This window comes from Hemitrygon akajei, chromosome 5 (assembly GCF_048418815.1).
Source record: "Hemitrygon akajei chromosome 5, sHemAka1.3, whole genome shotgun sequence".
NCBI classification, from domain to species: Eukaryota; Metazoa; Chordata; class Chondrichthyes; order Myliobatiformes; family Dasyatidae; genus Hemitrygon; species Hemitrygon akajei.
Genome location: NC_133128.1, coordinates 130,457,017 through 130,473,862, shown reverse-complemented (window position 1 = coordinate 130,473,862; position 16,846 = coordinate 130,457,017). Strand labels below are relative to the sequence as shown.

Sequence of the window (16,846 nt, the reverse complement as noted above, 5' to 3'; positions counted from 1 at the left end):
CTGCTTACCAACCAACCCCACTCCCAAATTGGCCATACCAATAACTTGTTTTGCGCAGAACTACAGCGAAAGGAAACCCTCCAGCATCACGATGAACTTCCCCGAGCTGCTTCACTCCTCGCTCTCACACTGTTCCTGCTCTGTGTTAATCACCTGCATGCCAGCCAGCGATCAGGAACCTTTTTCCCAAAAAGAAACGGGAGAAAAATCTGCGGATGCTGGGAATCCAAGCGACACACACAAGACGCTAGAGGAACTCAGCAAGCCCGACAGCGCCTATAGAAAAGAGTGAACAGTCGCCGCTTTGGATCGAGATCCTTCAGCAGGACAGCAGAAAAAAGGCCCCGCCCCTCGGGGTGGCCCCCACCATCCATCCATCCATCCATCCCACGTGTTGTTGTCGGCGCGGAAGCCCCGCCCCACGAACTGTGGTCGGCGCGGAAGCCCCGCCCCACGGTGGCCACGCCCCCACCTCACGAACTGTTGTCGGCGCGGAAGCCCCGCCCCACAGTGGCCGCGCCCCATCCCACGTGCTGTTGTCGCCGCGGAGGCCCCGCCCTCAGGCTGCCCATCAGAGACGAGTCCCCGCCTGCTTCCGGCTGAGTTTTGGCGCGAGCGGTAACCGGTAAACGGCTGGGATGATGTCGAGACCTGAGTCCAGGCCCGTAACGGGACTAATGCTGGCGTGGCCTCGGACTGCCGAGGCTCTGGCCGCGCTGCAGCGTATGTTGCAGTGCTCGAGTTGGTAACTGCAGTTTGTGCACTTTGGACGGAGCTGGGTCGGGCTGGGGACTGCGGGCTGATGACCCTGACTGAATGGACTGGAGAGTGGGGGGCGCTGGGAATCACTGACTGACCAGAGGGACACGGGGTCACTAGGTGGACCGAGGAGGTGAGGGGACGGGGGCGTCACTGGCCAGACTGAGGTGGCGGGTTATGGTTTAATGGATGGGTGGGGTGATCACCTAGTGGCTAGGACTGACTATACTGGATAGGGAATGACTGGACATGGGGGCGAAGGACATTGAGCACCCAAGACAGAACAGTCAGTTTATGTATGTTCAGTTGGATTAATGCTAGCCCCTGCATGGTGTCATTGTCGTGAGTGGATCTGGTAATTCCACACAGATCCTCAGTGCACTGATTCCTGATAAACAGGGCTTTATTATGTGTTGTGCTCACACTGGTATTTCTCTGATTTAGTTAGAAGGTATATTTCTCATTGCCCTTTTGCATGAATAAAGTTTATCTTTTAATTGATTGTATGTAGCTGAGTGACTTTCTACTCGGTTCAGAAGTGGCTCTTACCTAGTCGATTCAATCTAGGCAGCAATCCACACAATCTGAGTCAGTGTCTGAAGATGCAAGCAGCCCCAAGGCACCACTAAGCAAGTTTCATAAACACAAGAGATTCTGCAGATGTTTGAAATATTGAGCAATACATACAAACAGCTGGAGGAACTCAACAAGTCAGCTAGCGTCTATGGAGGGGAATCAACAGTTGATGTTTTGGGCTGAGACCCTTTATCAGGCCTGATGAAGGGTCACTGACTGAAAGATCAACTGTATATACCCTTCTTGGATGCTGCCTAATATGCTGAGTTCCTGTAGCATTTTATTTGTGTAAAGCTATGTTCCATATGCCGTCTCAAGGATGAATGTTAAAATCAGTGCTGCCTCATTTTTTGATGGATGTAAAAGATTTCTGTATAACTGATAATCTGGGGCCCTTGGGACTTTGGAGTTGGACTCGCAAATTTTCCAGACTATTGGATATCACTCCCATTAATACAACAAAAGATTGATTCACCTTCTTTATTGCTGCACTTTAATAAATTTTCCTGTGAACTTTGAGTTTAAAGTGTGTGGGAATGTTGATGCCGCAGCCAGGAAAGCACACTAAAACCTCTACTTCTTCAGAAGGCTAAGGAAATTCAGAATCAGAATCAGGTTTATTATCACCGGCATGTGACGTGAAATTTGTTAACTTAGCAGCAGTTCAAGGCAATACATAATATTAAAAAACAAAATAATAATTAAAAAATAAGTAAATCAATTGTAGCATATGTATATTGAATGGATTAAAAATCGTGCAAACAACAGAAATAGTGTTCACGGGTTCATTATCTATTTAGGAAATGGATGGCATAGGGGAAATAGCTGTCCCTGAATCACTGTGTGTGCCTTCAGGCTTCTGCACCTCCTACCTGATGGTAATAGTGAGAAAAGGGCATGTCCTCCGTGCTGGAGGTCCTTAATGGACGCTGCCTTTCTGAGACACCGCTCCTTGAAGATATCCTGGGTATTTTGTAGGCTAGTACAAAGAGCTGACTAAATTTACAACCCTCTGCAGCTTCTTTCGGTCCTGTGCAGTAGCCCCCACTCCCTCAAACCAGACAGTGATGCAGCCTGTCAGAATGCTGTCCTCAGTACACCTGTAGAAGTTTTTAAAGTTTTATTTGTTGACATATCAAATCTCTTCAAACTCCTAGTGAAGTATAGCTGCTGTCTTCTTTATAACTGCATAGATATGTTGGGACCAGGTTAGGTTTTCAGAGATCTTGACACTCTCTCCACTTCTGATCCCTTTAGTGAGGTTTGGTATGTGTTCCTTCGTCTGAATGATGTTGAGTGCCAGGTTGTTGTTGCAACACCACTCCACTAGTTGGCATATCTCACTCCTGAATGCCCTCTTGTCACCAGCTCAGCATGTCCCTTGTTATTTTTAACAAATGCACCAGAGAAAGCAACTTATCCAAATGCATCATAGCTTGCTATTGTAATTGCTCTCTTCACAGGTCCATAAGAAATTACACAGTTGTGAACACAGCCCAGTTATTCTCAAACCATCCACCCCACCATTGTCTCTCACTACATTTTGCACTGTTTCAGGAAAGCAGCCCATGTATATTCAAGGACCTCTCCCATGATGGCTATTTTTTCCCCTCTCCCATTGGGCAGAAAACAAAAAAGCTTGAAGTCAAGTGCCACCAGACTTGAGGACGACTTCAACTCTGCTGTTGTCAGACTCTTCAGTGGATGTTTATGTGCTCTATGCTAAGCTGTTGATCTCCCAGTCTATTTCATCGTGGCCTTTGCACTTTATTTGTTTAGTTGCACCACACTTTCTCTGTAGCTACAACACTATATTCTTCTTTCTGTTTTTATTGCTACCTCAAATGAACTTATGTGTGGCTTGATCTGTCTGGGTGGCACGCAAGCAAAAGCTTTTCACTGTTTCTTGCTACATGTGACAATAATAAACCAGTGTTTCAAGTGGATGGGGAAGTCTCACAGTGTATAGTGTTACTTTTCTTAAGGTTAGATGCTTTTGTCCAGTTATCCTAGTCCCTTTGGCAAAGTCAAAAGAAGCAACCCGGGTAGCCTGGTCATTATCTTGTTAAGTGCATAAAGTTGTAATGAGATTTCTTTTCTGTTCTTTGTATGTTTCCAGTTTTAATTTTGCATAAGTGTTTGTTTACAGAGAAAAAATACGTATGATTTTCTGTTAAACAAGCTTTTGATGATTGTGTTTCTGTATTTTAGTAACAATCTGCTGCAGGAGCCAGTCTGTCTTGGAGGTTGTGAGCATGTGTTTTGCCGGTAAGAAAATACACTGAGTGCACTGTCAAGAACTAACCACTGGTGAATAAACTTACTTGGAAAGAATATTGATTTTTTTTTTAAGTTACCATAAGCATAAAATGCCATTGCCCTAAGATTAGTGCATAGCTCTGCAATCCTGACATGTCCAACCTATAGTGCTTGACGTTTAAATAACAGTGGAAGGAAGGTGGTGATTCCATAAACATCTATTCTGAGAGTTCAGTTCTTACATCAGAGACTTTGGCACAGATTTCCAGGTTGACATTTAAGTACAGTGCTAAGGGAGTGTGGCACTTCTGCTGGTGTCTTCAGAATGTCAGGCTGATGAGACTGAGCTTGGACTGTTCTGCAGTGTTAGAGATTGCGAAATGACCTGATCCAAGTATATAAAATCATGAGAGGCATAGAGAAGGTAGAGAGTATTTTCCCAGAGTAGAACTGTCAAATTCTAGACAGCATAGTTTTAAGGAGAGAGAGGTGAAGTTTAGAACATAGAATATTACGGTAGGCCCCTCTCCCACAATTTTGAGCCATCCTTTTAATCTGCTCTTAATATCAATCTAACCCTTCTCCCCCACATAACCAATCATTTTTCTATCATCAATGTGCCCATTTAAGAGTCTCTTAAATATCCCCAAGATTTCTGCCTCTACCACGGTCCTTGGCAGAGCGTTCCACACACCAGCCACTCTTTTTTTAAAAATTAAACAACTTGCCTGTGACATCCCTCCTATACTTACTTCCAATCATCCATCATATTAACCATTTCTGCCTTGGGGAAAAAGTGTTTTGCTGTCCATTCAATTTAAAGGGGCTTTATGTGGCACATTTTCTTGTCCAGCACTAAGAGCCTGGAGAAGTAATAGAAGTAGATACATTAACAGTATTTAAGAGGCAATTGGGAAGACATATGAACAGGCAGGGGGAATTGACAGAAATAGACTATATACAGTTTACATTGACTTAGATATTGTGGCACAATGGGCTTTTCCTATGCTGTACTGTTCTTGGTACCGAGTTCATGGTACGGTATTGAAGAACGGTAATCAGGCTAATATTTGTACTTGATTCATAATTGTGTACATGTTATCTGATCTTTATTGCATTGCTGTGTGTAGTAGTTGGTTATGTGTTAATTGGCTGCCATACCTTTTACAGTGTTTAGAATCAGATTCAGATTAAAATCACCAACATGTGTTATGAAACTTGTTGTTCTGCAGCAGTAATGCATTAAGATACGACAAATTGCCCAGGGAGTAGGGCAATGGGCTAAGCTCGCATCCTTGAAGTCCTTCAGTGTTGATTGTCAGTGAGGAGGAGATGCTCTTTCTAATCTGCACTGACTGTTCTCCTGATGAGGAAGTCAAGTATCCACTAGCAGAGGGGGGTAATTCACTATGAAGCATTTTGCACTATCTTGAAAGGGACATTAGAGAAGTTATATAAATAGAAATCTATTATCCCCATCCATGGCGACAGCAAGGACGAGCGCTTGAGTAGGCTGAAATATTTCAAAACACCTTCAGTCAGAAATGTTGAGTGGATGGTCCTTCTCAACCTCCTTAACTCCCTCATTACCACAGATGACAGTTTTTAGCCAATTCGATGTGACCTTTGAGAACTGCGGGTTATATGGTCTGGAGCATAAACAACGTGCAAAAGAAACTTTGTGGATTGATCAGCCTCTGAAAGCAAATGGATAGTCATTGTTTTGGATTAAGACCCTGCATAAGGACTTAGTGTGTAGAGGTCAGTTTGGAGAGGTGAATTGAGACAGGCAGGTGATAGGTGAAGTCGGTAGATGTAAGCAACCAGCGAATTATGAGAAATTGGTCCTGCAGAAAGCAGAAGGGGGTGGGAAAGGGAAGGCATGACTGGTGGTGGGATCATGTTGCAGCTAGTGGAAAGGGCAACGAATAATGTGGTGGATGAAAAGTGAAGACTGAGGGAATTCTATCTCCTGGGAAATGGAGAAATGTGAGTGAGGGCTTCATCAACCATGGAAGAGGGAAAGGCATGTTCCCTGAGAAAAGACATTTCCATTGTCCTGGAACAGAAAGAATTATCTTAAAATATGTGGCAAAGATTGAAAAAAAATGAGAGAAAAGAAAGGTATCCTTGTAAATAGGCAAGATATTGTGAAGGTAGCTGTGGGAGTGGTGGGTCTGTTGTAAATGCCAGTGAATAGTTTGTCTTCTGCAATGGAGACAGAGAGACCCAGAAAAGGAGGAGATACCAGAAATGATCCAAGTGAATTTGAGGGTAGAATGGAAGTTGTAAAATTAGTTGTAAAAGTAGTAAAATTGACGAACTCCTCAGGAATGCAAGAATTGAATTGACTATTTTTCTTACCGTAGATTCCGGACTACAGAGCGCACCTGATTTTAAGCCGCTGGCTCTAATTTTAGAAATAAAATCATTTTTTTAATTGTAAAGGCCGCACCGGATTTTAGGCCGCACCGGATTTTCGGCCGCAGGTGTCCCACGTTGTAATATGAGATATTTACACAGAAAGATATTACACGTGAGGATTTTTTTAACTTTTAATTAAATCCATATGGTAACAAAAACAAATACATATTGCAAATGCTTTTTTTCGAACCGTGCCCGTACGCGGCTACTTTTAAATATACGTTGCGTATACTTCTTTACTGAACAACATTCCAATATCTCCTAACGACTGGTAAAAAAATAGATATATATTGCAGCCTACCAGGAAAAGTTATTGATACCTTTAACTTAAAAGCAGAGTTCGCTCAGATCCAAAGCCGCTCGCGTAATGCGCTCCCCCCCTCCTTTCCGTTTCATCGCAAACGGCATTTAAAAGCAGAGTTCGCTCGGATCCAAAGCCGCTCGCGTAATGCGCTCCCCCCTCCTTCCCGTTTCATCGCAAACGGCATTTAAAAGCAGAGTTCGCTCGGATCCAAAGCCGCTCGCGTAATGCGCTCCCCCCTCCTTTCCGTTTATCGCAAACCGGCATTTTCCCACAAGACACCGCGAAACCGGGTGTGACGTCATAGCATCCCGCGATGTAGTACAGAAAACAAATATAGTTTAAACTAAATAGTCAGCACAATGCTTCGAGTGTTTTCCATGTTGATGAGGGTGAGTACAAATGACTGATTTACAATAATTTAATTGTGAAAGTGCGCTTGATTTATCGTACAATTACGAGGCAAAATGTTTACGAGGCGGCATGAAAAAAAACCATGCATTAGCCGCTTCGGATTATTGGCCGCAAAGTTCAAAGCTGTTCAAAATGTGGGAAAAAAGTAGCGGCTTAAAATCCGGAATCTACGGTACATTCTTCTCATACATGAATAAAAATCTTTACGTTACGTCTTCATCTAAATGTGCAATGTGCAATTTATTGTTATTTGTCATAAATAGTATGTACAACAGGGCAGTCAATATAACATAGAAATACAATTGTATCAGCATGAATTATTTAGTCTGATGGCCTGGTGGGAGAAGCTGTCCCGGAGCCTGTTGGTCCTGGCTTTTATGCTGGTATTGTTATCCCGATTGTAGAAGCTGGAACAGTTTGTGATTGGGTGAGTTGGGTCCCCAATGATCCTCAGCACCCTTTTTATACACCTGTCTTTGTAAATGTCCTGAATAGTGGGAAGTTCACATCTACAGATGTGCTGGGCTGTCTGCACCACTCTCTGCAGTGTCCTGCAATTGAGGGAAGTATGGTTCCCATACCAGGCAGTGATGCAGCTAGTCGGAATGCTCTTAATTGTGCCTCTGTAGAAAGTCCTTAAGATCTGCGGACTCATGCCAAAATTCTTCAACCGTCTGAAGTGAAAGAGACGCTGATGTGCTTTTTTCACCACGCAGCTGGTATGTACAGACCACGCAAGATCTTTGGTGATGTGTATGCCGAAGAACTTAAGCCCATTTCTCCAAATTTGACACCAAAAACTCCTTAAAATTGAGGATGGCAAGGAGAGGGTGTTATGGAAAAAAGGTGTGAGGATCAGTAAATTGTCATATCAAACAATGAATTGTACAACATACAAGGGAGCTGGAGGAAAGTAGGTTAGACAGCATCTGGAGGGAAATGGACAGTTGACATTTTGGGTCAAGAGCCTTCATCTGGTCTCAAGATTCAAGGATACTGTTGTTGTCTAGTTATCACAGAATCAGATCATTGTTGCAGTTCTGTAGAGTTTAGGATTTTCAAGCTTGGATGGTTACAAGCAGATGAAAGTGGCAAATCTTCTGAATATTTTGTTCCCTGCTAATTTAGAATTTAGCTGGTCTGTCAATCAGTGAACTAAATTTATTTTTCTGTAAATGCATGTAGATGAGTACTTCACTAAAACTGACATTTTGCAAGACTGTACTATTATATTTTCAAGCAGCTTTCTTTACTGCTCTGCTGTCCTTGTACTGTTCATTAGCATGCCTCGTGCAACCTTACAGAGTAAAAATAATCGTCCATCAATGTAGTCCAATCACAAACAAACAAGAGAAAATCTGCAGATGCTGCAAATCCAAGCAACACACACAAAATGCTGGAGGAACTCAGCAAGCCAAGTAGCATCAATGGAAAAGTATATAATCTATGTTTCAGGCTGAGATCCTTTATCAGGACAGGAGAGAAAAAAAATGAGAAGTTAGAGTTAGAGGGTGGCAGGGAGGGGAGGAAGAAACATGAGGTGATAGGTGAAACTGGGAGGGGGTTGTGAAGTAAAGAGCTAGGAAATTGATTGGTGAAAGAGATCCAGGGCTGGAGAAGGGGGAATCTGATAGGAGAGGACAGAAGGCCATGGAAGAAAGAAAAGGGGGAGCAGAGGGAGGTGATGGGCAGGTAAAGAGCTAAGCTGAGAGAGGGAAATGGGTAAATGTGAATGGAGTGGAGGCTTTACTCGAAGTGTGAGAAATCAACATTCATGCTATCAGGTTGGAGGCTACCCAGACGAAATATCAGGTGTTGCTCGTCCAACCTGAGTTTGGCCTCATTGCAATATACAGGAGGCCTTGTTGGGAGCACTGGATAGAGTAGATGACCCCAACATACTTGCAGATGAAGTGTCGCTCACCTGGAAGGACTGTTTGGAGCCCTGAATGGTAGTGAGGGAGGACATGTAGGGGCAGGTGCAGCACTCGTTCTGCTTGCAAAGATGTCCTCAGAAGGAGATCAGAGGGGAGGGACGAATGGACAGGGGAGTTGCATAGGGAGCGATCCCCGCAGAAAGCAGAAAGTGGTGGGGGGGGGGGAGGAAAAGATATGCTCGGTAGTGGGATCCCATTGGAGATGCTGAAATTGGAGAATTGTGTGTTGGATGTGGAGGCTGGTGGGGTGGTAGGTGAGGACAGGAGGAACCCTATCCCTGGTGGGGTGGTGGGAGGATGGGCTGAGGGCAGACATGTGCAAAATGGAAGAAATGCAGGTGAGGGCAGTGTTAATGCTGCAGGAAGGGAAGCCCCTTTCTTTAAAGGAGGAGGACATCATCTTCATTCTGGAATGAAAAGCCTCCCCCTGAAAGCTGATGCAATGGAGAAGGAGGATTTGAGAGAGGGAATGGCATTTTTACAAGTACCAGGGTGGGAAGAGGTTTAGTCCAGGTGGCTGTGAGAGTAAGTGGGTTTATAATAGACATTATAATAGACAGCTCAGTAGATAAGCTGTCTTCAGAGATAGAGGCAGAGGCAGAGATCGAGAAAGGGGAGAGAGATGTCAGAAATGTATTCTTAACACTGTTTTTTCTTTTTATTGTTGATATATTGCTTAGCTTTGTTAATCAGTTATTTGCTAACTTAATTCCTTATTGTATATAATGACATATTGACTTAATGTATCTTTTTTTGTTCATCTTCAATAATAATTAATAAAAAGATTTTAAAATGAAGGAAGGAGCACCAATGCAGTTGTTGATGTAGTGTCAGAAAAGTTGGGGAGTGACACCAGTATGGGCTTTGAACATAGGCTGTTCCACGTAGCTGACAAAAAGGCAGGCATAGCTGGGACCCATGTGAGTACCTATGGCTACACCTTTTGTTTGAAGGAAGTGGGAGGAACCAAAGGAGAAATTATTGAGACTGTGGACAAGTTCCACTGTACGGAGGAGAGTGGTGGTGGAGGGGAACTGGTTGGGTCTGGTGAACTGAAAGAAATGGAGAGCTTTAAGGCTTTCCTGGTGGGGGATGGAAGTGTATAGGGATTGGGCATCCATAGTGAAAATAAGATGCTCAACCAGGGAACTAGAAGTGTCATGGATATAGGTAGGAATGGACTGAACCGGGGCGGGGGGGGGGGGGGGGGCGGGGGAAACTAAATTGAGTCGTGATTTGCAGATATGAGTTCAGTGGGGCAGGAACAAGCAGAAACATTGGGTCTACCTGGACAGGAAGATTTGTGAATCTTGGGTAGGTGGTAGAAACGAGAGGTGTGGGGTAAGGGAACTATGGGGTAGGTGGCAATGGATGGGAGATCCCCAGAGTTAATAAGGTTGGTGATGGTGTGGGAGACAATGGCCTGATGCTCCTTAGTGGGATCCTGTTCGGTTAAGTAAGACGAGGTGTCTGACAGTTGTCACCAGGCCTTGGTAACGTAGAGATCAGTCTGCCAGACTACTACAGCACCCCCTTTATCTGTGGGCTTGATGGTGAGGTTAGGATTAGTGTGGAGAGAATGGAGAGCAGAGCATTTGGAAGGAGTGGGGTTGGAATTGGAGAAAGAAGTGGGGAGGTCGAGATGGTTCATGACCGGTTGGTAGTTGGCAATGATAAGATCCAGGGCAGACAGGAGATCAGAGTGGGGTGTCCAGGAAGAGCAGGAGGGTTGAAGATGGGAGAAGGTGTCATCAGTGTGGGGTGTAGAGACCTTGCTAAAGAAGTAGGCACAGAGACGGAGGCAGCGGAAGAAGAGCTTAGTGTCATGGCAGAGTTGGTCTCACTGTGGTGTGGGAGCATGGGGACAAAGGTGAGGGCGTGCTGTCACATGACATGATTGCTATACGTATTCCAATGACCTGCAAATGCACAAAGGTGACCCTTACTGAGGATAGAATGTTCTGAGACCGGTTGTAAAAGGATCTATAAAGCAAAGTAACTTGAGAACCCGTGTCAAGTATGGCTCTAGCATAAATACATTCAATCCATATAGATAGACCTTGGTCCTACTAAATCTTCAGGAAAAATGTTTTGTACTTTAATATTTCCCTTGCTACACTGATAGGAACATATCCTCTCTGAAACACCAGCCCATTGCTTTACTGCGTCCCTCTCTAATTTTACCCCTTCGCTGTTTGATTAACCGCTGATTTACTTTCCAAAGACTTTCCTTGTCCTTCACAATCCCACTTGAAATGTCCATCTTTTTCCACAGATGTAACTGAAAATACTGATCGCTTCCCTGGTCAAGGGATGCCGCTGTAGTGGCGTTTGCCTTGGTATGTCCCACCAGTGGATCTGGCTTCTTATTGATCTTGTCATGCTTGATGGTAGCACCAACTGATATAAGTCGGAATACCTTGGCCCTCAGATCTTTCATGACATCCTGCAAAACCCTCACTTTTGTGGCGTCAGGTGTTGCTTTAGCAAGAGAAGCTACTACTGAGGACTTTGCCCTGCTGACGGAGGCCCCCCACTCCTCCATTGTGTTTTCCTCCTCTTTGGCTTCTCTGAGTAACTTGGTAAAAGATGGAGGAGGGTACATTTGCAGGTCATTGGAATACGTATAGCAATCATGTCATGTGACAGCACGCCCTTCACAACTTGCACCATCCTCAAGCAATTTCTCTCAGATATTTGAATGCCCCCTTGGTGGCACAAACAATGTAGCAGCTTCTCCAACCTGAAGATGTAGGCAGACAACTTCTCTCCTTCCTCCTGGAATGTGTGTCTAAACTTCATCCTATGATTGGCTGCACTTCCATCTGTGCCAAAAGCATCTTCCAGAGCTTGCAGCTAATTAGCTAAGGTGGCTAATGGATTTTCTGCATTGAGGAACCTCACTATATCAGCCGCAGGGCCCTTTAAGCTCTTTACCAAGCTCAGTTTAATACCATGCACAAAGCTGTCAAGGGAAGGTACCTTTAATTGAGAATTTTAAATGTTAAGGTTGGTTTGTAAAAACAACGAGAAGTTTTTTTTGTTTCTTCAAGTCTTTATCATAATATCGGAACAATGGGACTGATCACCTGCTGTTCTAAGATTTTTGATTCTATGCACCATTGAGCAGGAGTATGCTACCAGCTGGTTGCATCTACAGTATAAGAAATAAAAAACTTTATTAACCTTTTTACCAGCAGATATTTTGTCCTATTGATTTAGTTGGGTTCTTTACGTACTCTAAGTTCACTAGTGTGGTTCAGCAGGTTCATTGGAAAATGTGTGACTGATTTTGCTCCTTTTGGGCTCCATGAGGCAGTGCAGAAATCTCATAATCAATGCTCCATTGAGTGAAAGCTGTGCTGCATATCTGCTTGGGAATTGTCTGGTTATGGACTGATCTTCCATGGATCTCAGTGGAAGATGCACCCAAAGGTTTTGGAGAAAATATAATTCGACAGCCGGCCTGTCCTTTCCACATCCACAGGCCTCTCGTTCACTTGATTACCAATCCCCCTTGAAACTCATTGTCATAAACCTTGAAACCCCTTATGAATTTAGAGACTGAAGCCTGAAAACCCATATGTTAAACTCCATAGCATGTGGCTTATGCTGGAAATATCTAGCAAGTCTAATAATGTCTGAAATGGAAGAGTACTTCTTTGAAATGTTAAACAAAACTATTCTTGTATTCCTTTCCTACTGCACCATCTGTTGTGGTTGCTGACTGGCATAAAATTATTGTTTATTTTGATTTGATTTATAATATTTGGTGTTCTGCATTATAATTTTTTGTAAATCTTGAGAGAATCACAGTATTGTGGTTTGTACAGCCATTTTCTGCAACACTTTTATAAATGACATTTGCTTTTCTTCCTGTTTTCTCTTTTTTTATCCGCTTTCATCAGTTTTGTAAAATTATTAAAACATCAATTTTTTTGTTGAAATTTGGATTAATGATTGGTCATCCATGAATCCCAAGAGCCACTGTGCTCGAGGAGGAGGCTCCTTAGATATTGAAGCAGTCTGCACAAAATGCCGCAAGACTTGGATAATATCCAGGCCTGCACTGATAAATGGCAGGTAACAATCATGCCAGACAATGACTATCCAACAAGAGAAAATCACACTATCACCCTCTGGCATTCAAAGGTGTTACCATCACTGATTACAATCCCCCTACCAACCCCCTACCCCCCTCAATATCTGGTTGCAGGGAGGGTGCCATTGGCCAGAAAGTGAACAGGAGTAGCCCTTTACACAATGTGGCTACAAGATCAAGTTAGACGCTCCAATTCTGTGACAAGTAGCTCAACTCCTAACTCCCCAAAGCTTGAGAGTGGCATGGTAATGTAGCAGTGATCTGTAAGATGGGGTTCAATTCCTGCCGTTGTCTGTAAGGAGTATGTGTGCTCTCCCTGTTTCCTCCACGTGGTCCATTTCCTCCCTCATTCCAAAGAGTGTACAGGTTAGGGTTAGTAAGTTTTGAGCATATTATGTTGGTGCCAGCAACGTGATGACTCTACAGGCCATCCCCAACACATCTCAAACTTTGTTGGTCATTGATGCAAGCAATGCATATCACTGTATGTTTACATGTTTTGATGTCCATGTTGCAAATGAAGCTAATCTTCATTTATTTGTCCAGAGTGTGTTAGAGTGATCTCTATTTACCCAGATGTGTGCGGCTTCAACATTACTCAAAAACAAAGAAAGAAAATGACATCGTACAGATGTATCAGCCTGCTGGTTAGACACCCCCATCCATAACCATTCGCTTACTCCATGATCAAGTGTACAGTAGCAGCAGTTTGCATCATTGCTAAATACACTACCATTGAGTCTTCTTACATGGTACCTTACACACAGACCTCTCTACAAGTTAGAAGGGCAAAAAGCATGGGAACAACACCATGTGAAAAGTTGTCTTCAAGCCAACCTGATTTGGAAATGTGTTGCTGTTCTTTTACCATCCCTCTGTCAAAGTCCTAAAATTTTTGAAATGTTGGTGTCCTTGCCACTGCCAAGTTTCTACATTTAAAAATAAAGAAATATTCTCAGTGAAGTACCGTTCATGGCCTTGGAATATCAGAAGATACTTTACTGCCAATGAAGTGCTTTAGAAGTGTAGACTGTTGCAGAGTAGGAATGTTATATTGATGTTGACAGATGACTGATCTGTGGAATTATCTGGGATGTAGTCATTTAATATTTTTTTGTTTTGTCATAGCTGTAGTTGGCCAGTATAGGTCAGGGAAAGTAAGTTTGATTGATGGTTCTGTCTTGGCAATCTTTTAAACAGGATGTGAAATCAATTGTCTGACATTTTTTTTGATGGTCACAGTGATTGTTGCTGAGGAAAGGCATTTGATGTATCCTGCACAAAGACCCTGAAGTCCCCCTTCCACAGCAAAGGTCAAGGTGTTCTCTTCTTTTGGCATTGGATGTTGGCAGCAGTGGCAGTTCATTGTATCGGTGTGGCATGAAGCTGAAAATGTGACTTCATATATTGGAGAAAATAAAGTAACATTCATTTTGCTATATTGATGAGAGAAGCTGGTAGGAATGGTAATTAGGTTCACTTTAGAAAACACTTGTGAAGCAGTCTATAGAATTATGGACCCCAGAGAATAACAACTTGTACAGCTCAAAATGTGTCTTAATTATGAAAGTAAGTCATCACTCAGCTGCTTTTTAAAATTAAATATTACTTATAATGCCTTTGCTAAGAAATGTAATATGACCTTTGTTAGTAAATATTCATGCTGCTGACTGGAGGAGTTCATATAGGTAGGCCATTCCTGCTTGCTTCACTGGGGGTGGGGGGAAATTCAGTTGGTCATTATTACTTACATTAAGTTGTATAGAAGTCAATTATTTTCCACTACACATCAATGTTGAAATGGTTGCATGTGAAACTTCAAAATAATTTAGAGTTAAATGAGAGGTTAGGTCAAAGAGGCCTTTCTTAATACAGTAATAATCGACAGTAATGTTTTTAGCAATTAAAGTTAATTCTAGTACAGGCAGTTGTGTATACACCCACACACGTGAAATGTCTTCTGAATACTCCAATATCACTGAAAGGACAGCTTTAAATAGTTCATTAGATCTTGAAAATGCTGTTTATGACTTTTTGCTCCTTTTTTTCTGCCTTATTTTCTATCTGATTTTCATGTGTAAATGCACAAATGCACACACCTTCCTCCCCTTCACATGCAGTTTATCAGCATATTTCTGAAGAAGTCTGCTCAGAGAGGTCTCTTCTGTCATTTATAAAAGCCTAATGTAATCAAGCCATATCAATGCGATTTTATTAAAGCTCTGTCATGTTTGACACATTCACTGGAATTCTTCAAGGATGTAAGAAGTAAAGTCAATAGAGGGAAACTTGTAGGTGTAGTGTATTTGGCTTTTCAAAAGATATTTGACAAGGAGCTGTATGCTGGTACATGTGATTAAGATTTTTATTACAGGGAGAAGTGTTTTATCATGGTTGTGATGTGGTTATCTCATAGAAGTGAGATTGTCAGAATAAATGGGTCTTTATTTTAGATTGAAGGATGCAAGCAATGGAGTGCCCTGAGGATTAGTTCTTGGCTCTGGTTGTTTGCTATTTATATTGATGTGGGGTGGGGAGTAATGTGTAAGGTATTCATTGTCACAGAAATAGGTGAGAGGGACAAGTTTCACTGAAGATATTCGGATTCTTAATAGAAATAGATTACATGAGTGGGCAAAAACTTGGCCAATGGAGTTTAACATGGAAAAGATTGAAGTCAGCAGTGAGAGTAATCGAAAGAAAATTGTTGAAATGGAGTGGAACTGCAAGTGAGTAGAGTTCAAAAAGATCTATTATTGCTATGAGTTACTAAAATAAAAGGCAAGTACAGCAAATTGGAGACCAAATGACATATTGACATTATTACAAGACAGTTTGAGTTTAGAAATATTGTTACATTTGTGCAGTAATGTTAGTCAAATCACATGGAATACTGTTCATTTATAAATGATATACGTACTAACTTTGGAGGCAAATCAAGATGTATTGATTAGGCGAAGTTCTATGAAGAAAGGATTGTCCTGTCAAGATTGGTTAAATAAATTGGATTTAGATTTATTGATGGTGGTCTACCCTTACTATTTTCTTGCGTGTGCAAGTTTCAAGCATTTTATGGTTTTCTTTTAAATATGTTCAGATTTGCAGTGTTCTTTTCAATTTCATTCGGTTTCTTTCCAGTCTTTTGGGCAGTTTTGAGTAAAGTCAAAGTGTCCTCACTTGTACTAAGAGAATGGCTGTAAGACTAATGACCCTGAAGCATGTAGAGTAGCTTTTGGGTAAAATTAAGTTGCTTGACTCCACTTTCACATGGTGAAAGATGGCTTGATATGATTTTTGGAAAAGGACAGGTAAAGAAAATAATAAGCTAATGATCTGATGAAGAGCAGTAATTGTTTACATACAAATGGAAGTCTGTACTGCTTTACAGTGTTTGCGTTGCTGATTCTCTTGGGAATGGCTGTCCAGTATGTCATGCTCCAGCGTGGGTGAGAGATATGCAGCCAAATCGACAGCTGCATAATATTGTCAACCTTTGCAACCAACTTGAAGCTGTCCTCAATAACAAAGACTTGGCAGGTAAGGCTTTGACTTGAATGCTGTTTCTCATGGTAGTCTGGTAATAAGGTATATTGAAAAAAAATCTTATTAGTACTGTTTCAAGTTTTTTTACATGCAAATTTTCTCTCGCGTTATTTTCTCTTCACAAATTGTAATGCATTAGCATAATAATGTTAAAATATCTAGTTACTTAAAATACCATTTTGAAAATTATCTATTAAATTTGCAACAGTGAGTCTTGGTGTCTGAATGAGTATATCTCTGGAAATTTCAGAGGTCTTATCTTACATTTGTGTAAATTAGCTGATTTAATTTTGAATAGGGAGGAATAGTTCATTATCCCAATCTGAAGTTCAAATTCCAGATTTTTTATTGTTATTTCAACCATATACGCATGTATAACACCAAACGAAACAATTTCCTCTGGCCCAAGGTACACAATACAATATGTACAACTCGCACACAAAGCAAAGTAATATTACCACCAATAAGTTAAACAATAATCAGGAGCATTTGCGTCACAAATTAAAAAGTAAACAGTATAATGCTACTGGC

General features: G+C 42.0%; 1 protein-coding gene across 1 annotated transcript in view; it reads left to right on the top strand.

Moving 5' to 3' along the window:
• Positions 1–554: 554 nt before the first annotated feature.
• bard1 (BRCA1 associated RING domain 1) overlaps positions 555–16,846 on the top strand; it is a 251,067-nt gene continuing 234,775 nt past the window's right edge. The window contains exons 1-3 of the mRNA XM_073046471.1: positions 555–745; positions 3,547–3,603; positions 16,161–16,309. Coding sequence (XP_072902572.1) covers positions 639–745; positions 3,547–3,603; positions 16,161–16,309 — 313 coding nt within the window. The 5' untranslated portion in view covers positions 555–638. The remainder of the gene's footprint in view (positions 746–3,546; positions 3,604–16,160; positions 16,310–16,846) is intronic.